This window comes from Lithobates pipiens, unplaced genomic scaffold (assembly GCF_037356315.1).
Source record: "Lithobates pipiens isolate NorthernLeopardFrog02 unplaced genomic scaffold, aLitPip1_a1.2 Scaffold_19, whole genome shotgun sequence".
NCBI classification, from domain to species: domain Eukaryota; kingdom Metazoa; phylum Chordata; class Amphibia; order Anura; family Ranidae; genus Lithobates; species Lithobates pipiens.
The window spans coordinates 72,841,770-72,865,427 of record NW_027507764.1 but is presented as its reverse complement, the minus strand read 5'-3'; the positions used below and the strand labels follow the sequence as shown (position 1 = coordinate 72,865,427).

Here is a 23,658-nt window from a genome sequence, read left to right as displayed (position 1 = left end):
TTTATTTAGTTACTCCCGAAATTAGTTTTTTTTTTTCAAATATAAGTTTTATTATTATTATCCCAAACCTGGGGTGGGAATCCTGTTATACAGACAGTGGCACAGTTATAACAAAAAAAACAAGACAGAACAAAATGCAGATCAATCAAATATGTGAGGTAAGAACAGTGCAGAATACAGCATAACTGTCAGTAACAATCTCCTATGTCTCATGGACCACATACAGGGCGGCTATACCGCATAAAGGAGAGAGAACTCTCCGCTAGGAGAATGAGATTCCGGGGCCCACCCCCCCATCACCACCCCCCCCCCCCCAAAGGTGGGTGGGCACGAGTCCACGAGGAGGACCTAGTGGAAAGTACCAAGAGGGGGAGGAAGACAAGTGGGGGGGAGAAGGGGGGGATGGGAGGGGGAAGACAGAGAAGGAAAGGGACGGCGGAGTGCAGACGAGAGAAGAGAAGGGAACAGACAGGGGGGGACGGGGCTGAGACATGGCGGTGGTCATCATACATAAAAAGGATTAACAGAAGGCACATGGGCAAAGAAAGATCCTAGCAGGGGAGGGTCTCGTCATCGCCCCAGCAGTCGCTGACCCTCTGCTGAGTAGATGAAGGCATTCCAGATATCCCAGGTCTGTTTGTGGGCTTCCTGCTTATGCTGTGAGGTGAGGACCAAGTCCTCCATTTTCTTAACCTCCTCCACCTTCCGCAGCCAATGTACCACTGTTGGGGGAGCCCGTTGCTTCCATCGCAAGGGGACGCAGGCTTTAGCTGCATTGAACAAATGTCGCAATAACGACTTTTTGTAGATGTTAGCAGAGATTGTGGAATGGTGCAGGAGGAAGAAAGCCGCGTCATCAGGTATAATGTATTCCGTGAATTGCTGGGAGATGCGACGGACCTCCCCCCAAAACTCCCTTATCCTAGGACAGGACCAGAAAACATGGAGCAGCATTCCCTCCTCCTCGTCACAGCGCCAGCACCGATTCGAGGCCGAGGGAAAGCATCGCTGCAGCCTGGCTGGTGTTAAATACCAGCGTGTAAGCAGCTTGAAGTTAGTTTCCTGTGTCTTCGTGCATCGCGAAGACTTTAGGGCAAATGAGATAATACGCTGCGTCTGCGTTGGTGTGAATTTACATGATAAGTCCTTCTCCCAGTTGGCGAGACACGGCAAGTGTGGCTGTTCTTTCGGTGTATTAAGCAAAGAATAGGTGTGGGACAGAACATGGGTCAGAGGGCCTTCGTCCGCGCACAGTCCCTCGAACGTCGTTGGCTGTCGGGCAAAGTCCTGGGGTGCTGGAAGAGAATGCAGGAAATGGTGCAGTTGCAGCGCCTTCCAGAAAGGTAGACAGAAGGGACCCGCGGGGTCGGTCAATCTCGATAGGGGTGGCCACCGCCCGTCTTCCACAAACCGGCCCGCACAGTCAAGTCCACCCCCCCAAGGGTAAGGTAGGCCGTGGGCTGTAGACCTGGTAGAAATTTTGGATTGCCTAAGATGGGAAGCAGTGGGGAGCACCCCGACGTCAGGGATGTCTGAATAGCAACCTGGTGGCTGTGTCTCAAAGTAACCCCCAGTAACGGGTGCAGTTTCAGGTCACGTGGGAGGTCGTCATAACACCACAGCGCACCCTTCAACGGTATAGGGGATTGGGCTTGCTCAACCTTCGTCCACAGTTTGGTAGACCCATTTCGCCTCCAGTCCAGAATGCGCCCCAAATGGGAGGCTAGGTAGTATCGGCGGATGTCGGGCAAAGCCAGACCCCCGCAATGTTTAGGGAGCGTCAGCTGTGATCGTCGTAATCTGGGTTTTTTATGGGCCCATACAAACCTGGTAAAAAGGGCTTGGATTTGCTTAAAGAAGGAGGGTGGAATCTGAATGGGCAATGTTTGGAAAAGGTAGATGAACTTGGGAAGAATGCTCATTTTGATAAGGTTGCATCTACCAAACCAGGAGTGAAATCCCGAATGCCATTCCTCTAACAGGTCTCTGGTCTTTATCAAAAGGGGTGGGAAATTGAGGTCAAAAGTACGGTTCAGATCGGGAGGTAGTCGTGTGCCCAGATACGGTAGAGCCGTGTCAGTCCAATGAAAACCAAAGTTGTCCCGTAAGTCACGTTGCGTCTGGGGAGAGGTTGCTACACACATAGCCGTTGACTTCGAGAAATTTATTTTAAGATGGGACAATGCGCCGTATATCTTAAATTCTCGGAGCAGGTTCGGTAGAGAGATTCTGGGGTTGGTCAAGGAAAAGAGAAGGTCGTCAGCATACGCCGAGATCTTGTAGCCAACATCACCGACCACAAGGCCCGAGACGTCCGGGTTCAACCTGATAGTGTTTAGAAATGGCTCTAGTGAAATGGCAAAGAGCAGGGGGGACAGCGGGCATCCCTGCCTTGTTCCGTTCCCGATAGAAAATGCACCCGAGAGGACCCCATTAGCTTTTACCTGAGCTGAGGGGTTGGAGTACAAGCTACCTATCCAACGAAGCATCCTGGCACCCAGGCCCAAATGACGGAGGACAGAGAACATATACCCCCAGCTCACTCTATCAAATGCCTTCTCGGCATCGGTGCTCACAAAGACACATGATGTCTTAGTAGAGTGCGCCACCCGAAGTAGATTAAGCACCTTGATGGTATTGTCTCTGGCCTCCCTATAAGGCATAAACCCCACCTGGTCTAGGTGTATCAAGTCCTGCATGTGTCGAAATTCGTTTTTATTTATTTCGTTTTTCGTTCAAAAATTGCATTCGTCCGAAAATCCACATGAATTATGGTCGAATCTGTCTTTGAAGGCTTATGGTGTCTGTCAAATGTATAAAGAAGATTAGACGGAGCTAGTATACAGCATACTTTAGAACCCTATTAAAGTCTATGGGACTCCAACGTTCAAAATCTAAAGTGCTAATTTTAAAGACTAATTTGCAAGTTACTGTCCTAAAAAGTGTTTGGGGACCCGGGTCCTGCCCCAGGGGACATGTATCAATGCAAAAAAAAGTTTTAAAAACGGAGCAGTGATTTTAATAATGATTAAAGTGAAACAATAAAAGTGTAATATTCCTTTAAATTTCGAAGGGGGGGGGGTGTCTATAGTATGCCTGTGAAGGGGCTCATGTTTCTGGTGCTTAGAACTGTCCCTGCACAAAGTGTCATTTATGCAGGAAAAAAAAGTCCTTTAAAATCAGGAAACCTGCCTGTGTTACATCAGAGGGGTGCGGGGTCACCCATACGTCACAGGGAACCCCGGGTTTCCCCTTGCTTCAGAGGGGGGCAGGGTCAGGTGACGGGTGGCCCCGCCCTCCGTATATAAGAAACGTCAGGCCGCCGGAATCCCTGAAGTGTCTCCTCCGTGGAGACAGAAGAAGGATGGAGGATTCGCTGCGCTGGATGAGATGAGCCATCGCTGGAGAGATGACCATCCCTCGCTGGATAGCAAGAGTGGATTACCACCGCTGGAATCTTTTTTCTTTTTTTTTTTTTTTTTAATAAAGGAATTTTTCAAAAGTGTGTTTGCCTTATTTAACTATTTTTTACACTTTCTTTGTGAAATGGTAGGGGTACTTTTGTACCCCGTTACCATTTCAAACAGGGGGGAGCCGGGATCTGGGGGTCCCCTTGTTAAAGGGGGCTTCCAGATTTTTTTTATCAATGACTTTCAATGAGTGTTCTCTGTATTACGGAGCCGACAATTCATAATAGCTGCGAGTGATTTTAAAGGACTTTTTTTCCTGCATAAATGACACTTTGTGCAGGGACAGTTCTAAGCACCAGAAACATGCGCCCCTTCACAGGCATACTATAGACAACCCCCCCCCCCCCTACGAAATTTAAAGGAATATTACACTTTTATTGTTTCACTTTAATCATTATTAAAATCACTGCTCCCGAAAAAACGGCCGTTTTTTAAACTTTTTATTGCATTGATACATGTCCCCTGGGGCAGGACCCGGGTCCCCAAACACTTTTTAGGACAGTAACTTGCAGAATCTTTTCTCTCTGTCAAATATTTTCTCTATATAATCTTGGACTAATAGAGGTAAGGTTAGGCACATTCGACCACAGGTTCTATAGACAGATTGTTATTGTCACATCGAATCTCCTATTCTATATCGAACTGTTGTAACAATGAAAACGAAAATAAAGCATTTATTTATGTCGGATCTTTCGTTTTTCGGATTCTGTGCTTTTGTTATCGTTTGTCAAAATGAGAACGAAAATAGCTGAAATTCGGACGAAAATGCATTCGGACGAAAACGAATGCACATGTCTACTTGGCTATGTGTTTTACTTCAAATGACAGTTTGGGAGTAGGCAGTTACATTTAAAAAAAAAATACGATGGAAAATTGACAAGGGACACCAACATAGTTGTATCTTTGGTCTTAAAAACTACGGGATAATGGTGTTGTGGTAACTTGCCCAAATAAAAGAAAGGAAAAAAAAAGCATAATAATATTATTCTTGATATCACTAGAAAAAAAAAAGCCTTTGAAAATTAGTTTGCAATAACTCCATCAGTATCACCAGCAAAGCAGCTTCATTATTATCCCATTAAAGAAGAAGAGAAATGTGCGCTGCATTTGGAGATTTCATAATTTGCGCGTCACGAATGTTAATTCTCCATTATGCTAGTTTACAAGACCGACCGCTTCTGCTTCCAAGCATGAGTGTTTGTACTTTGGACTTTTGTCCGACGGACTTGTGTACACACACTCGGAAAATTCAACAACACACATTTGTCCGTGGAAAATTATAAAACCTGCGATCCAACATTTGTCCGCAGAAGATTCGACAATTGTCCGATAGAGCATACACACGGTCGGATTTTTTCTGCCAACAGCCTGTCATCACACATTTCCCATCGTAAAATCCGATTGTGTGTACGAGGCTTTAGGCTGAATGGTTATCCTTTAATGGGCAGTAGGGAAATACCTAATTATGCCCACTAGATGGAGCCGAAGAGCATAGGACATTATATACTGCATGTATTCGTAATAAGAGTTACAACGTAACAATTCTGGAGCGCAAGAACACCAGAGAAAATGTAGCAAATACATAAAATTTAGCAAATACATGTAAGCATTGGTAACATTTATTTGCTTATTTACACTAGCATTCTAGAATTGTTACATTGCACTATCCTGTAGCTGTAAGTGTGACATCCTTTTGTGACATCCTTTGTGTCACTAATCTCCGTCAATTGCCATCTCCCTCTCTAATGGCAGGAACTTTACTGGCCTTTGAGGCAGTCTTTTATGAAGAGTGTTGTGTGTATATATATATATATATATATATATATATATATATAAATATATATATATATATATATATATATATATATATAAATATATATATATATATATATATATATATATACACTATATTGTCAAAAATATTGACAATAGGACGCCTGCTTGTACAAGCACATGAAATTTAATGGCATCCCAGTTTTAGTCCGTAGGGTTCAAAATTGAGTTGGACCCCCCTTTGCAGCTATACCAGCATCGACTCTTCTGGGAAGGCTGTCACATAGACACACTTCTAAATGTGTCTAGGGGAATGTTTGACCATTCTTCCAGAAGCACATTTGTGAGGTCAGGCACTGATGTGGGAGGAGAAGGCCTGGCTCGCAGTCTCCACTCTAATTCATCCCAAAGGTGTTCTATCAGGTTGAAGTCAGTACTCTGTGCAGGCCAGTCAAGTTATTCCACCCAAAACTCACTTATTAATGTCTTTATGGACCTTGCTTTGTCCACTGGTGTGCAGTCATGTTGGAACCGGAAGGAGCCATCCCCAAATTGTTCCCACAAAGTTGAGAGCATAAAATTGTATATAATGGCTTGGTATGCTGATGCTGGAACTAAGGGGCCAAGCCCAACCCCTGTAAAACAACCCTGCATCATAATCACCCCTCCACCAAATGATTTGGACCAGTACACAAAGCAAGGGATGCCATTAAAGTTTGTGTGCCCCAATACAGTACTTTTGACAGTGACTGAACTCGGAAGTTCAGTCACTGTAGATCCGAGGGGGACATGCAAGGAAAATAAAAAACAGCATTTTAGCTTGCACTTGATTGGATGATAAAATCAGCAGAGCTTCCCCTCATTTCAGATCTTCCCCTCAGGTCTATAGTGACTGCACTTGCAGTGCACTTGTAGTGCAAAGTGGATTTGCTTTTCATAAATAACCCCCATTGTGTGTGTGTATATATATATATATATATATATATATATATATATATATATATATATATATATATGAAGGCAAGTATGGTGGCCTGAATTTATGGGAGGAGCTAGGGGGGTAAGCAGCCCACTCATCTGTGGTCTTTGTCGGTTCCGGTGCTCGATTCGTTACGTCACTAGGCCGACTCTTCTAACTTATTCAGTTTTCATTTCGTGAGTTGCGTGCCCATACTTCCAGAGGCTTTTGGTTCTATAACTTCTATACTTAGCCAGCATCTAGCACTTCCTGGCCTTACAGGATCTCGTAAAGCCATCCTCCTTCACAACCCATGTGATCCAAGTAATTTCCACACGCCATTCAGAAGCAGCAGCCCACAGCCAACTCCAAACGCTTGCCCGTCATGAGTACCATCTTCAGGGCCATGTCGTCCATCCTCTCTCGTTCCCCATTTGGCTTTGGTCATTCAAGCAGCCATCTAGCTGGCCTACTACGGTTTCTGCAGCCTAAGCGAGTTTACCAGTAATAGCCCTGCCGGCCAGGTACTGTGTAGACCTCACCTGGCTCGCTTCCAAGATCATTTCATTCTCCACCGTGCAGTATCCAAAACCCAGCAATCTGGCCCCAGGGGTCGACACCCATCTTTTCAAGACAAATAACAGTCTAAACCAATAAAGAGCTTTCAACCCTACCTGAATGTTTTTCCCCCTTTTTTGGTATACCGATCAACAGACCAGGGCACACTTCAGGTCCATTTCTTGATGTAAGTCTTGTGGCGTGTTCATGTGGTTCACATCCATCCCGGTTGAAGGGCTTTGACCATAAATAGGAAGGCCAGTATGGTGGCCTGAATTTATGGGAGGAGTCCGGGGGGGTATTTAACCACTTTCAGACCGGACCATTTTGCTGGTCAAAGACCAGACCACTTTTTGCGATTCGGCACAGTGTCGTTTAACTGACAATTGCGCGGTCGTGCGACGTGGCTCCCAAACAAAATCGACGTCCTTTTTTTCCCACAAATAGAGCTTTCTTTTGGTGGCATTTGATCACCCCTGCGGTTTTTATTTTTTTGCGATATAAACAAAAATAGAGCGACAATTTTGAAAAAAACACATTATTTTTTACTTTTTGTTATCATAAATATCCCCCAAAAATATTTAAAAAACATTTTTTTCCCTCAGTTTACGCTGATACGTATTTTCTACATATTTTTGGTAAAAAAAAATCGCAATAAGCGATTATTGATTGGTTTGCGCAAAAGTTATAGCGTTTACAAAATAGGGATAGTTTTATAGCATTTTTATTAATAATTTTTTATTATTATTTTTTTTACTAGTAATGGCGGCGATCAGCGATTTCTATTGTGACTGCGACATTATGGGGGACCCATCGGACATTTTTGACACATTTTTGGGACCATTGTCATTTATACAGTAATCACTGCTATATAAATGCAGTGATTCCTGTGTAAATGACACTGGCAGTGAAGGGGTTAACCAGTGGGTGGCAGTGTAGGGGTTAAGTGTTCCTAGGGGTGTGTTACTAACTGTGGGGGGGTTGAGCTTTCATTTAGTGAACACTGATCTCTGCTCCAATCACATGGAGCAGAGATCAGCGTCACTAGTTGCTAGGCAGTTTACAACGGCATTTCTTCATTCGGCCGCTCCGTGAGACGATCGCAGGTATGCCCGCGGCAATCGAGTCCTCGGGTCTCGTGACCGGACTCACGGGGGTCCCGGCGGCGCGCTCCCGATGGCAGGGCGGCAAATTTAAAGGGATGTAAATGTATGCCCATTTGCCTGCCCGAGCCATTCTGTCGACGTACATCGTCGTGCGCTGGTCGGCAAGTGGTTAAGCAGCCCACTCATCTGTGGTCTTTGTCGCTTCCGGTGTGCAGTACCCTCCCTCCCAATCCCCTTTTCAGGGCATTTCTCAAATTAATTTCTCTCCTCAAACATCTATTACTTATCTTGGGTATGCCCCCTTTTTTGTTATACCAGGGCACACTTCAGGTCCATTTCATGATTTAAGTCTTGTGGCACGTTCATGTGGTTCACATCCATCCTGGTTGAAGGGCTTCGACTATATATATATACAGATATCTCTCTCTCTCTCTCTCTCTCTCTATATATATATACAGATATCTCTCTCTCTCTCTCTCTCTCTCTCTATATATATATATATATATATATATAGATAGATAGATAGATAGATAGATAGATAGATAGATAGATATATATAGATATATATATGTATACATATCCAGCTGTGCTTAAAGCAACTACTTTAACTACTTTCCTTTAAACAGTCCCTGGAGCTTTTGGTGGGTAATACATTCACCAAGTGTGAACTTGCTGCAACAAAGTATAACTTTTTATTTTGGAGAGCGTGCAGAAGGTTTAGAATGCTTGTCAGTTTGTATTGTTGTCTGTCCCCATTAAGGAGATTCACCCTCTCTATTTGTCCTGTTTACCATTATTATCATTAAAAGTAAAAGAAATCTTCCACGGGGACACTATAGCTCTGGTGAGCTGGGGGTTCCCAAGGATTTCCCTAAATTTGCAGCGATTTCCTCTCACTTCCTGCTTGGCCATGAAACAGGAAGTGAAGGTAAATCTCCCCAATAAGACACAGATGGCAAAAAAATCTTTTGCCCTATCTAAAATGAAAATAAAAAGTTTTGCTTATAGTACTAATTTAGTTATGAAATGTGATTGATGAATGGTAGCCATGTGGTTTGGATGAATGTGCTTTAAAATTCTCGAAAATGTGTGCTGTCCATGAACGGAGAAAATTTAGGAGTGGGTGCAGGTCATTTACTGTTAAAATGTTGTTCCTGTGGAATTTTTCTTATACGATTTAGAATTTTTATTCTTTATAATTATGGAATAAGCGATGTACCGGTATTTATTTATTTATTTAACCACTAAAAATAAAAATAAAAGTTACATCTTGTTCCTTCAAATTTTCTCATCACTATGGTTGAAACTGAATATCGATTTGACCCCACTAACTACTAAAGTCAAAGGAATGTTCCAAAAATTAGAAATTTCTAACACAATTCTTCGAGTGTATGAACAGCTTAGATAGATAGAAATATAGATTTAGCTGGACAACTATATATTGCAGTGCATGTGATCTCTGTTGTTCTCCTGTGTTTATCCCTAGGAAGTAAACCATCATTTGGTCACAAGTTTTAGAAGTGACAGACAGCAGAATTTATCACTGACTCAATGAATCAAGTTAGTAAAGCATGGGAATTATATGGCTGATGCGTTCTCATGAATCTTGTTGCTTAGAGATATGAACAATATATGAGGATATTTGAGCAATTCAGAGATACCCCCAACATTACATCATCCTTGGACTATTGTGTATATCTGCATAGATAGGGGAAAGTGTCTGTGATTCCTCTAGCAACTAATTAGGTTCCAGCTGCTAATTTTCCCCAAGTTAGGCTTCATAGATTTTCTTTATCCATGTTTTACTGATAGGGAATAGTTTTCCTTAGGTTGAATTTTCACTGGGAGTGTGACCACATGGGGTCATTTTAGAAGTGTTTTTATTGGTGTAGAAAGATGCCGCAACCATCGCGGCTATGAGTGAGCAATTGATCCGGGGGGGGGGGGGGTCTGTCTCTCTCCTGTGTTTCCCAGGAGCACACATCACACAAGCAATTTTAGGGAACATAAAAGGAACTATCAATGTCCTCAATGCCAACAACTTCCCACTGCAGTTCTGCTATGGCTAATGTGGCCATCACATTGTCCTAATGGACACTCACACACCCAACAGAGGCTTTAACCCCTTGTCACTCTAATTTCTAAAACGTAAAATTTACATTGCATTTATTTATTTTGTCTTATAGGTGTATGATGGTGAATCCAGCGATTCACCGGTTCTAAAAGCTTTGTGCGGTTTTCAAATTCCCAGTCCAGTTACCTCTTCTCAGAACACCATGTTTGTCCTCCTAAGGTCTGACTATAGCAACCACCACAGAGGATTCAGTGCGCGATTTAGTGAAGGTACGTTTTTCTTTTTTTTATATATACTCAGTGGTGCAGATTTGGTAAAACTGGTGCACACAGTATCTGGCGCAGCTATGGATAGTAACCAACTAGCTTATAACTTCAGTTTGATCAATTAAAGGGTAAGTTCACCTTTACAGAAAAATCTGTAAGGTGAACTTACAAAGGAGCCCCTCATCACCCCCCTCCCCCAGTCCTGCTGACCTGCATGGCTGTGATCTGCCGCTATGAGCCCCGGTATAGCCGCCTCAAGGCTCCGGGCTTAGAAATCCCCAGAGTTTAATCTCCTGAACTTTCCCCGTCAGGAGAGATGTTTAGGAGCATTCTAATCGCTCACATGATGGTGCCGACCAATCAGAGCCCATATAGTCTGTGCTCTCAGCAGGGAAGAAGGACAGAGAAAGCTGAGGGGATTTCTAAGCACCGGGGGAGGCAAGGAGGGGCTCCTGTGTAAGTTCACCTTAAAGATTTTTCTATAAAGGTGAATTTAAACTTTGGCAATAAGGGCCGGTGTTCTGACGAGAAAAGTTCCCCCATCGGATAGTGTCCACCCTATACTGCGCAAGCGCATCGCTTGTGCAGTACAGAGGACAAAGGAGACGCCGAAAGTCTCCAAAGATGAACAGCTGATTATCAGCTCTACATGGCGCCTGTGCACTTAATAGTACATTTTATCACACGCTCCCGATGTTGTAAGACAGCACTTTGTAAGAGGGCATATTTATATTCTAACTCTATGTCCACTTGGATGGTGGGGCTTGAACCTGGACTCAGTGTGCAGGCGCCGCGTAGAGCCGACGATCAGCTGTTCATCTTCTGAGACTTTCGGCATCTCCTTTGTGCTCCATACTGCGCAAGCGCAGTATAGGGCGGACACTACCCAATGGGGGACAGTTCTCGACAGGACACCGGTTCACACTGGTGCAATGCCAAACGTTGCATGTGATTCACACCGCTAAACTACTGTATGGCTGAATTTGCATCGCATTCGGACCAAACTCATGCAGGACCCTTTCTTTTGTCCACACAGAATCAGATTGCCGATCCGATTCCTGTCCGAATTCACAGTTCGTACTGCGATCTGCAAACCGTTCTGGGGGTGTAATTAACTTTGTATTGACACCCGTAGCAGTTCGCAGAGGGCAGTGTGAACCACTGGCGATTCAGATGCAATGTGGGAACCTGCACTGGATTCGTAGCGTTTCCCGCATCGCACCAGTGTGAACCGAGCTTAAAACCTAGAAGCTGATTGGTTACTATGCACAGCTGCTCCAGATTCTGTGTACACCAGTTTTAGTAATTCTCCCCCAATATCTTAATTACTGATTACTGCCATGAATAATTAAGCCTCATTTGAAGTGCACCCATTGCTCCCAAATGTCCCTGATTTCGAGGGACTGTCCCTGATTCAGAACAATGTCCCTCTGTCTATCTTTCCTCCTCATTTGTCCCTCATTTTGGTCTATATAGTTGTATATAAAATGCACTGTTTATCTTTCAAAAAGTGTTTCCCAGTGCTAAACCTTACATCCAAATTCTAAATGGCTGCATTTGTAAAGGTCAAAAGCCAATATAAAGGAATAGTAGTGGTAAAAAAGCACTTGTGGGCTTAACCAATCATATTTCTTTTTGTACAATTCTCCTTTAAAGGGAGCGTGGCAGGGAGTCTGTCCTATGCCTACATACTTTTGCTAATAGGTGTCCCTCATTCCCATCTCAGAAAGTTGGGAGGTATGGTGTACCTGTCATGTATTCTTTGGTGTTTAGAAATGAGGTTTTCACTGCAATGTGCGATTATGGCCACAGACACTTTTCTTTAAAAATTAATTATGTACGAAAAGACATAGAGCAGCCTTTCACAACTTTTTGAATTTTTTTAACATGTGGAGAACCCTTGAAATTACTTTCCAGGCTCAGGGAACACCTGCTAATAATTACTATATCTACAGCTGATAGTATGCGAATGTGATGGTCACTGGATACAATGTTCCTTATATGCGTGGTCATTGAAAAGAATACCCAACTACAGATAGCTGAAAAGATCATTGATGCCAATAGTTACTCATCCAAGAGGCAGAAGTTGCTCACAGCACATGGAACCCCTAGTAGCTTCTGAAGGAATGCTAGAATTCCACAGAACCATGGATGGGATAGACTGGTGTAGAGATGACTTGATTTTAAAGTGACTATAGTGAAACTGTGTCTTGCTTGCACATGACTGGACAACTAAAATCACTGCTTGACCTGATAAATTCAAACTGCAAAGTGAAAATTTTCCATATTGTCTTTACCTTTTGCTTCCCACACCATGAAATACTGTATTTATTGGCATATAACACTCACTTTTTCACCATGAAAATTAGGTGCAAATAGCATGTGCGTGTTATATGCCAATACTTACATTTTAGCTGCCTCCGAGGGGACAGGGAGGGGGGCGGGACGAGCGCCGTCAGATTATATACAGTGGGAATCTCCTGTTTACTTGGCAGCCTCTGTAATAAGAAGTCCTGTCTCCTGGGGTCCCATTGGCCACTGTTCTGTCTATCATAGGAGAGTCTCACTGTATGTAATCTGTTGGGCGCTCATCCTGCCCCCTCCCTGTCCCCTCTATGCTGCAGATGGGCATTGATCAGGCTGCATTGATGGCAATGGTGAGGCTGCTGCATTGATGTGGACTGATGAGGCTGCAATGATGGCAATGGTGAGGCTGCAGATGGGCACTGACGCTTATTTTGCTTCCAAAGTTCCTTATTTAAAATGTACGTTTTTTTCCTGAAACTTCCCTCTTAAAATGAATGTGTGTGTTATACGCAGATAAATACGGTACTTTAATATTTTTGCACCTAACATTTTGTGTCAGTGTTAGTTGACAGTTACTGTATTTATCGGCGTATAACACACGCCGGCGTATAACACGCATCCAAATTTAAGAGGGAAGTTTCAGGAAGAATTTTTTTTTCTAACTAAACCACTTTGAAGCAAAATAATGGTCATTGAGCATCAATGCAGCCTGCTCTGTGCCCATCTGCAGCTTCAATGCAGCCTAATCGGTGCCCATCTGCAGCCTGCTCTGTGCCCATCTGCAGCTTCAGTGCAGCCTGATCTGCGCCTATCTGCAGCCTGATCGGCACCCATTTCCCCCATCAATGCAGTTCACCATCTCTCATCTCTCGCCGGAAATCACAGAGCCATCATCTGTTTAGCTCTCAGTCAGCAGTCACATACACAGTCCTGCCTCCACCATCGGCATTGGACCAGCTCCTGGGATAGACAGAACACTGGTCCAATGCCGTTGATTGGAAGCAGGACTGTGTGTGTGTGACGTGAGAGCTGAGTTAGAGCCGAGTGGAGAGGAGATAATGGCTTGGTGAATTCCGGGAGCACTTGTCCCCCTCCTTCCCCTCGGAGGTACACTGTCGGTGTATAACACGCACCCACGATTTTCCCCTTATTTTAAGAGGAAAAATGTATGTGATATGCCGATAAATACGGTATTTAGAAGCCAGTAAGTCGAGATGCCAGAAAATACTTTTAGATGTACATGTTGGTCAGACTTGAAAAATTATAGCAAGCAAAAGCAGAAAAAGAAACACATCCTACTGACTGAATCCTCTACTTGTCAGTTACTTGGTCTTCTGAGAGCACCTGTTACCAAACCTGAAGGCCATGGATTCTCAACTCTGCCCCTTAAGGCTCAGTATACACTGCCGCAACTTGGGATCCCACTTGTGAGACCCCAAATCGCACTGTGAAATCCTGTGTTATGCAATGAGAGCTGTCTTAATTAGCACTACTGAAGTCCCTCGACTTTAGAAAAGGATTCTGTACCACTTCAAGGCGATTTCTGTCTGACTTGTGCCCATAGATTTTAATGAAAGTTGCCCTTCAAGTCGGATCCCCATCTATATTGATGTGATTTGGTTCAACGTTAAAGGAAGATTACCCTTGCAGTGCATGACAGCTTCCTGTATGCTGTTATCTCTGTGTACCTGCACAAGACAAAGTTGCTTCAAAGTTACATCAAGTCAAATCAAAGTAGTACTCAAGTCTCCAGAAAATCGCCCAACTTTCAGATGGCAGTAGTGTGAATGGAGCCTTAGGCTTTCTGCAATTTAATTACACACATGCCGGAGAAAAGTGATTACTGTCCATGCTCCACACCAATATAATCTATTGCAAAAAGATCTTATGAAAGTTTATGGCTGGGTTCACACTGCTGCGGTGATGAGATCGGATGTGATTCGCACCGCACTGCAGTGCAAATCACATCCGATCTCTTGTGCGATGCGAGTTCAGCCATACAGATAGTATGGCTGAATTCGCATCGCACCTGGCCCAAACTCGCACAGGACCCATTTTTTGGTCCGCAGCAGAATCGGATCGCATGGGTGTTCACACCATGCGATCCGATTCCTATCCGAGTTTGCAGATCGCACTGCGATATGCGAACTGATCTGGGGGTGTCATTAACTTTTCACTGACACTCCCAGCAGTTCGCATAGGGCAGTGTGAACTGCCGCCGGGAGGCATGCAATGCGGGAACCCGCAGCGGATTCGCGGCGTTCCCGCATCGCTGCAATGTGAACCCAGCCTGAAGGTTGTAGAACACACAACTGGCTAGAGACTGCAGTACCACAGAGATGCTTTCTAAAAACCATATTTCCTATTTTTATGGCAAAATTAAATAAAAGTGAAAATGAATTGAGTAGACTTTTGATTTTTATTAAATGTTTGCCAACTGCTGCTGTGTCAGGAATGGTAGATATTGCTATCTCAATACAGGTTTCCTTCCACTGAGTTATTCTTGTAGGCAGAAGAGAGGTCATCTTGAAATGTTTATAAAGCTCCGTCAGATAGGTGATGTAATATTACTGTGTATCCGGAGAGATTTGGGGAATATAATGTAATACTTATGCCATAGAAGGTAAAAATTCTACTGACCTTGATTTATTTCCTGATGTTTTTTTTATAGCATTTGGAAGTTCTATTGTGACCGACTCCATTGGCGGAGTTATTTCCTCACCGTTATATCCCGCCAACTACCCAAACAATCAAAACTGTTCGTGGATTATACAAGCCTCGGAACCTTGTAAGTTGTTTGGACAGCGTCACCGGTGTAGCTAAATAAAGTTTGCTTTGTAAACTTCTCTTTTCTTCTTAAAGCAAGCCTGTCGCATTTCAATGAAGTTAAGTATTGTAATGCAGATTTACACATTGCAAATATGTATTTTACTATTTATTTTATTTTATTCAAGGGGCCATCAGCCAATAAGCAATATAGCATATCTATTTAAATCTCTGTCAGCTCTGCAGAAAGAGAGTCCTTTGTTCAAATCCCAACCAGGACATTACCTTCATGGAGTTTGCATGTTGTCCCTGTGCATGCGTAGGTACTCCCATTTCCACTCACAAGCCAAAGACAAGCTGGAAGATTGTTTGGCCCTTGTACAGTTGCATTAAAAAGTATGTGAACCCTTTTGGAATGATATGGATTTCTGCACAAATTGGTCATAAAATGTGATCTTGTCTTCATCACAATCACAAGTCACAATACACAATCACAGTCTGCTTAAACTAATAACACACTAAGAATTAAATGTTACTATGTTTTTATTGAACACACCATGTAAATATTCACAGTGCCGGAGGAAAAAGTATGTGAACCCCATTGACTAATGAGATCTCCAAGAGCTAATTGGAGTGAGGTGTCAGCCAACTGGAGTCCAATCAATGAGATGAGATTGAAGGTGTTGGTTACATCTGCCCTGCCCTATAAAAAACACACACCAGTTCTGGGTTTGCTTTTCACAATAAGCATTTCCTGATGTGAATGATGCCTCGCACAAAAGATCTCTCAGAACATCTACAATTAAGAATTGTCGACTTGCATAAAGCTGGAAAGGGTTATAAAAGTATCTCCAAAAGCCTTGTTGTTCATCAGTCCACGATAAGACAAATTGTCTATAAATGGAGAAAGTTCAGCACTGCTGCTACTCTCCCTAGGAGTGAGCGTCCTGTAAAGATTCCTGCAAGAGCACAGCGCAGACTGCTCAATGAGGTGAAGAAGAATCCTAGAGTGTCAGTTAAAGACTTACAAAAGTATCTGGCATATGCTAACATCCCTGTTAGTAAATCTATGATATGTAAAACACTAAACAAGAATTGGTTTCCGGGGAGGATACCACAGAGGAAGCCACTGCTGTCCAAAAAAAAACATTGCTGTACGTTTACAGTTTGCACAAGAGCAGCTGGATGTTCCACAGCAGTACTGGCAAAATATTCTGTGGACAGATGAAACCAAAATTTAGTTGTTTGGAAGAAACACGCAACACTATGTGTGGAGAAAAAGAGGCACAGCACACCAACCTCAAAACATCATCCCAACTGGGAAGTATGGTGATGGGGGCATCATGGTTTGGGGCTGCTTTGCTGCATCAGGGCCTGGATGGATTGCTATCATCGAAGGAAAAATGAATTCACAATTTTATCAAGACATTTTGCAGGAGAACTTAAGGCCATCTGTCCACCAGCTGAAGCTCAACAGAAGATGGATGTTGCAACAGGACAATGACCCAAAGCATGGAAGTAAATCAACAACAGAATGGCTTAAACAGAAGAAAATACACCTTCTGGAGTGGCCCAGTCAGAGTCCTGACCTCAACCCGATTGAGATGCTGTGGTATGACCTCAAGAAAGCGATTCACACCAGACATCCCAAGAATATTGCTGAACTGAAACAGTTCTGTAAAGAGGAATGGTCAAGAATTACTCCTGACTGTTGTGCACGTCTGATCTGCAACTACCGGAAATGTTTGGTTGAAGTTATTGCTGCCAAAGGAGGTTCAACCAGTTATTAAATCCAAGGGTTCACATACTTTTTCTATGTGCACAGTGAATGTTTACATGGTGTGTTCAATAAAAACATGGTAACATTTAATTCTTTGTGTGTTATTAGTTTAAAGTGGTTGTAAACCCTTACAAACCACTTTGACTTACAGGTAAGCCTAGATTAAGGCTTACCTGTAGGTCCAAGAAATATCTCCTAAACTTACAGGGTTTAGGAGATAGTTACCTGAAGACAGCCACCGCTGTCTATGGCGCATGCGCCGTAGACAGCGGCATGCAGGCGCACTGGGCAAGCCGCAGATCGCGGCGATATGCCGCGAGTGGCGGCTCCCGTGCGCATGTGCGGGAGTGACGTCATCGCTGCTCCCGCAAATCACAGCGCTGGAGCAGCGAGACCCACCAAGAAAATGAACGCTTGGAACTGCAGGGGACAGCGGTGACATCGCTGGCTCCTATGTCAGGTAAGTGACATATAATGGACTACTATGCGATGCATAGTAGTCCATTATGCTTTCTTTACCTTTGCAAGGAATCAAAGAGGAAGTAAACTCATCAGGGTTTACTTCCTCTTTAAGCAGACTGTGATTGTCTATTGTTGTGACTTAGATGAAGATCAGATCACATTTTATGACCAATTTGTGCAGAAATCCATATCATTCCAAAAGGGTTCACATACTTTTTACTGCAACTGTATGTGGCCCTTGTATGTGTATATATACATGTGAGATATGGACCTTAGATTGTAGGCTCTTTGAGGGCAGAGACTGATTTATTGCATTCAGTTATTCAAAATTGCTTTGTTTACTGCAGAGTGGATATGTTTGTTAGTAATCTTTACCCATCCCCAAGGTCAGGGGTCTTCAAACTTTCTAAATAAAGGGTCAGTTTATTGTCCTTCAAACTTTAGGGGGTGGGGGGGGGGGGGGGAGGCGACTGTGGCCAGTGAGCTATAATGCTCTATAGCAAGAGGTGCTATTTAAACTCATTAGTACATTAACTTTAATGCTTTTAATACCCAAACACTTCATTGCCTGCTGTACCATGTACTTGTATGAGAAAATATCCTCTTCTCTTTGTATTGCTTCCTTTGTGTAAAATCCCTTTTGTATCTGCCAGTCCCTCTGCTTCCCTATTAAAAACTTACCACACTAGACAGTAGAGCAGACCATAGTCAGTTCTTTAGCTGTGCTGGGAATCTCCTCCATTGATCAGAATTGTCCTGACACTCCCTCTGCACAGTCATTCACTGGGAAGCCCAGTATGCTGCTGCTTCTCCTCCCCCTCCCAGCTTTTATGCAGCTGGGAACAGAGGGAATGTGATCACTTATAAAAAAGGTATTTATAATTTTATTTTTATATCTATACAAAAATGTTTTGCCTTTAATTTCTTTTTTAAATTGACTGGGTTGTTTTACAAGGTGACTGTTTACAATCACTTTAATTTAAAACTTTTGTATTATTATATCCCACCAGTTAACCATGTCACTGTGTCTTTTACGGACTTTCAAACTGAAAGCAGAAATCTTAATTGTACAGAAGATTTTGTAGAGATTTTAGATGGGAACAATTATGATTCACCGTCCAAAGGTATGTTATGAATTGATACACTGTGTCAAATGATTAAATATGTATATATCACAAAGTTATGTAACGTAGTAAGACTGGGGGAAAAGATTGTAAACCTGTAAACCCTTACATATACCCAGGGATATATCATTAGGGGGCAATCAAGGGGTTAAGTGTGTCCTAGAGAGTGATTCTAACTGTGGGGGAACGAGGGTGGACTTCAACTCACATGACATCAATCACTACTCCTGTTTACAGGGAGCAGTGATGTCTGTCATGTCACAAGGCAGAATGGTGAAATGCCTTGTTTACTTCCCCGTTCTTCAGCTCCATGGCACGATCGCCAAGAGACTGGCGGACATCGAGTCCACCGGTCCCACGAGCACCCTGTACGCAACGGGTCCACGCGCACTGCCACTAGCCCTGCCAATTAAAGAGGATGTACAGGTACGCCCATTTGCCCACTGCTGCCATTGTGCCGACGTAGATCGGCGTGCAGCCGTCGGCAAGTGGTTAAGGATGGAGAGCAAAGGAAGGGGCTGATTAAAATCCTTATTATATGGCATATTTGTGTATTTTTAGAAGAACTATAATTTGAAATGTTATGAGTGGTGGGGAGGGGGGGGGGGTGGCAGGGCCCTGACAGGTAGGCAGTATGGGGCCCTGTGATTTCTAACAGCCGCCCTGAATATATGTAATGATTGAGAGGACTGCCAGAAACTGCAGACCTAATATAGGAAATGAGGGTCAGAGAGTGTGGACAGGATACGTTTTTGACTCGGCTACAGAAGACATAATGAAACTGGGAATATGTTACACAAGGCTAGTAGAAATAAATGCTATTGCCCTAATCAATGTTCAATGAGGCTCGAGGGCCACTCATCATATACCAAAGGGCCACAGGTTGGGCACCAGGGCTTTAGAACCACTTTATTGTTTTTTATGTGTTCCCATTCACACAACATGCCTAAAAATATATATATTTTTAAATTCATACCTTTTTCGTTTTTTCTATTGAGCAGGTTTATACATTGAACTCTGAAAGCAGCTTCCAAGCAATTCAAAGTGCAATTAGAGGGACCATTTTTTCATGTGCGTTAAATTGTACCACTCAGGCCTTTAATCCTTTGTTCAGACAAAGGATTAAAGTGAGCAAATCTAGTTTACTGCTGATAATAAGAACTGCCAGGACAGAACGGATGAGGTTATTTATGATAAACATAACTTCACAGCCCCCTTCATAACATTACTTAGATAAACAAAGCTAGATAGGATTTTTAAGTAAGTAAAAAGGTTATGCTATATGAACGGGAACGTGTAATAAAATATAAAGTAGGTGTTATTACAATTTGCCTAAAAAAAGTGGAAATACTGTAGCGTTACCCATAGAAGTCACTTGAAAATTACACTGACAGTCCTCACTTCTTCACTAGCAGCCAGGTGGAAGGTATTTTCTACAGTCAGACACACACACTTAGGGTTGCTGTAGTCAATGACCAGGCTAGGGGTGTTGTTTTTGTAGCTTTATTTTGAAGGAACTTGGATAGGGTAGGTGATTTTAGAAGTATATTTTGGAATAATATTATACACAATTTGAGGACTCTAGCTGATCTAGAATTGAGTAGAGTACATTAAAAAATACGTATGAAAAAGTAGATGCTCAAACAGTAGTATCGTGTACAAGAGGCCTTATGCCCTGTAGACACGGTCGGAAATTCAGACGGAAAAGGTCAGATCGGATTATATTGTTGGAAAATCCGATCGTGTGTGGGCTCTATCGGACTATTTCCATCGAAATTCAGAGAGCAGAATCTCAAATTTTCCAACAAAAAATCCAATCGGACTTTATATGATCGTTTGTAGAGAATTCTGATCGGACAAAGTGCCATTCATGCTCAGATCAAAGTACAAGACCAAAGCTATTGGCTACTAGCCTCAACATGGTCCCGTCGTAATGAACGAACGTCATCACGTTAAGAACGATCGGATTTTCCAACAACTTTGTCTGACCGTGTCTATGCAACACCAGTTTAGGACAAAATCCACGGAAAATATCTGACGGATTTTGTGGTCGGAATGTCCGACCGTGTTTGTATACAAACCATTAGAGTGGCAGTGGAGTGCTACTGGTAAACTTTCCAGTCTCATGCAAGAAAATGGATCATACTAGTCTGGGGTAGTCTGGTCAGAGTGAATAAAAACTGATTGTACAGGATGTGTATTTGACCTTTTCACTTTCCCTTTTTTTTTTAAAGGACGTTACTGTGGTCAGGTAATCCCTCACCCTGTTACATCGTTCAGCAATGCCCTTGTGATAAAATTTGTCTCCAACAGTTACGCAACATATAAAGGATTCCGCGCTACCTACTCCGCATCAACCTCAGGTAGGTGTCATCATTTTTAGTTTTAACTGCATAACATATGCTTTTGTTTTTGTACATTACATAGAGAAAGGTGCTAGTGCTAACTAAAGAAAACTCTGACAATATATCAGAATTCTAAGAACTGAGATATTGGGGTTGATAAACTAAAGGCAAATACACACACCAGCCATTTTGTTAGGTACACCTGTTCAATTGCTTGGTAACACAAATTGCTAATCAGCCAACCAGCCATGGCAGCAGCAAGCTTCTAATCGACAGCTCAATGCATTTAGGCATCTAGAAGGGGTGAAGACAACTTGCTAAAGTTCAAACCGAGCATCAGAATGGGAAAGAAAGGGGATTTAAGTGACTTTGAACATGGCATGGTTGTTGGTGCCAGATGGGCTGGTCTGAGTATTTCAAAAACTGATGATCTATTGGGATTTGCACGCACAACCATCTCTAGGGTTTACGGAGAATAGTCCAAAAAAGAGAAAATATCCAGTGAGCGGCAGCTGTGTGGATGAAAATACCTTGTTGATGTCAGAGGTCAGAGGAGACTGGGCAGACTGGATCAATAGAAAGGCAACAGTAATTCAATCAAATAACCACTCATTACAACCAAAGTATGCAGAATACCATCTCTGAACGCACAACACATCGAACCTTGAAGCAGACCACACCGAGTGCTACTCTTGTCAGCTATAGTTCCCTATTGTTGGTATCAGTGGAAGAAATGGCGCCCCATTGTTGGTATTCAAGGTAGGAATGTTGCCCCATTGTTGGTGTCTATGGGAGGAATGGTTCCCTATCATTGGTGTCTGTGGGAGGAATGGTGCGCCATCAATGGTGTCTGTGGGAGGAATGGCACACCATCATTGGTTTCTGTGGGAAAAATGGTGCACCATCATTTGTGTCTGTGGGAGGAATGGTGCGCCACCATTGGTGTATATAAGAGGAATGGTGCGCCATCATTGGTGTCTGTGGGAGGAATGGTGCGCCATCATTGGTGTCTGTGGGTGGAATAGTGCGTCATCATTGGTGTCTGTGGGAGTAATGGTGCACCATCATTGGTGTCTGTGGGAGGAATGGTGCACCGTCCTTGGCTTCTGTTGGAGAAATGGTGCACCATCATTGGTGTTTGTAAGAGGAATGGTGTGCCATCATTGGTGTCTGTGGGAGGAATGGTGCGCCATCATTGGTGTCTGTGGGAGGAATGGTGCGCCATCATTGGTGTCTGTGGGAGGAATGGTGCGCCATCATTGGTGTCTGTGGGAGGAATGGTGCGCCATCATTGGTGTCTGTGGGAGGAATGGTGCGCCATCATTGGTGTCTGTGGGAGGAATGGTGCTGCCATAAGAGGAGAGGACTTATGTGGGGAGATCAGCACAGACAGTAGTTAAACACTCTCAGCAGAGAAGAGGGCTATGTTATGCAAGAAGGGAGGGGGCCATGGGCGTCCACAGGTAGGGGCAAGGGGGGTCAAGTGCCCCCCCCCCTAGAATCAGGGATCGGATCTTAAATTCAGCACAGTTGCGCCGCTATCGGGGTGCGGGCAGCCCGCACCCGGTTACCACTCGCCAGTGGGGAGACTAGGAGAGAAGAGCATCATGGGACATGTAGTCCCAAAGATTGGTGGTCCCATTTTCCACAGGGAGGAGGCTACAGCTCAATCAAGAGGGAGATTGAGAGACTGCAGCCTGGAAAAAGCTGAGGGAGAGAGTGCTACAGGACAAAGAATGAGTGTGCTGGGCGGAAGCCAGAGAGAGAGCCATGCTTCCCAGCACCACCAGAGAGAGAGACACACTGCCCAGCACCACCAGAGAGAGAGCCACACTGCCCAGCACCACCAGAGAGAGCCACGCTGCCCAGCACTACCAGAGAGAGAAACACTGAGCCACTACCAGGGTACAGACTTTCTACACTACTGACCAGAGTCGGCCCCGAGGAACCCAGAGTGAGCGATCGTGCAGCCGGAGGGATCACTGCTGTAGTTTCGCTGGGTCTGGTAAGAGGGTCTGTTGGGCATTATCCATTACTTATCCTAAGGACTGTACTACGTCTGTAGTCTCTGACCATGATAATATGATAATGACATTGTCGAAAAGGGGCGGTGCATGGGTGACTCTAAAATGATGCCCCCCCCTGAAAAAAATTGTGCGGACGCCCATGGAGGGGGCTAGAGATGTAAATCATTTTCTCAAGTTCAAAGGCCCATTGCATATGAATAAAAAAAAAATTTATGGAAAGGAAAAATATTGCAAGTATGTATGTAAAAATCTTACATTTTCTGAGTTTTTATCTTTCATTTTTTAAGTTTGTGACAAGGTCTCTTTAACCTCTTGCTGGTTATGTAATGCATATGTGCAGCAGAGAGTGGTTCTAAAGCCATTTTTACTTTAAAGCATTCTATACAATAAGGTAAAAAAACCTTCTGTGCCAGAGAACCCCCCCCAGCCCCCTCTTATAGTTATCTGAGCCTATTGTTGATCCAGCGCTGTGCTCAAGAGCAGCGGCTATCTCGGCTCTCTTCCTCCTTACTGGGCAGATTGATCGCAGTGGAAGCCATTGGCTCCTACTGCTGTCAATCAAATTCTGTGGTGAGGGGGTGGGGGCGGGACCAAACCACACTGTCTGTGTCTATAGATCCAGACAGCATGGCTTGGGAGTGA

The 23,658-nt window shown here is 43.6% G+C and overlaps 1 protein-coding gene across 2 annotated transcripts in view; it reads left to right on the top strand.

Annotated features, from left to right (window-relative positions):
• The window catches only part of CUBN (cubilin), a 359,740-nt gene that overhangs the window by 198,629 nt on the left and 137,453 nt on the right, over positions 1-23,658 (top strand). For both annotated transcript variants that reach the window (XM_077490895.1, XM_077490894.1), the window contains exons 32-35: positions 10,052-10,208; positions 15,184-15,300; positions 18,531-18,644; positions 20,879-21,007. In XM_077490895.1, coding sequence (XP_077347021.1) covers positions 10,052-10,208; positions 15,184-15,300; positions 18,531-18,644; positions 20,879-21,007 — 517 coding nt within the window. The remainder of the gene's footprint in view (positions 1-10,051; positions 10,209-15,183; positions 15,301-18,530; positions 18,645-20,878; positions 21,008-23,658) is intronic.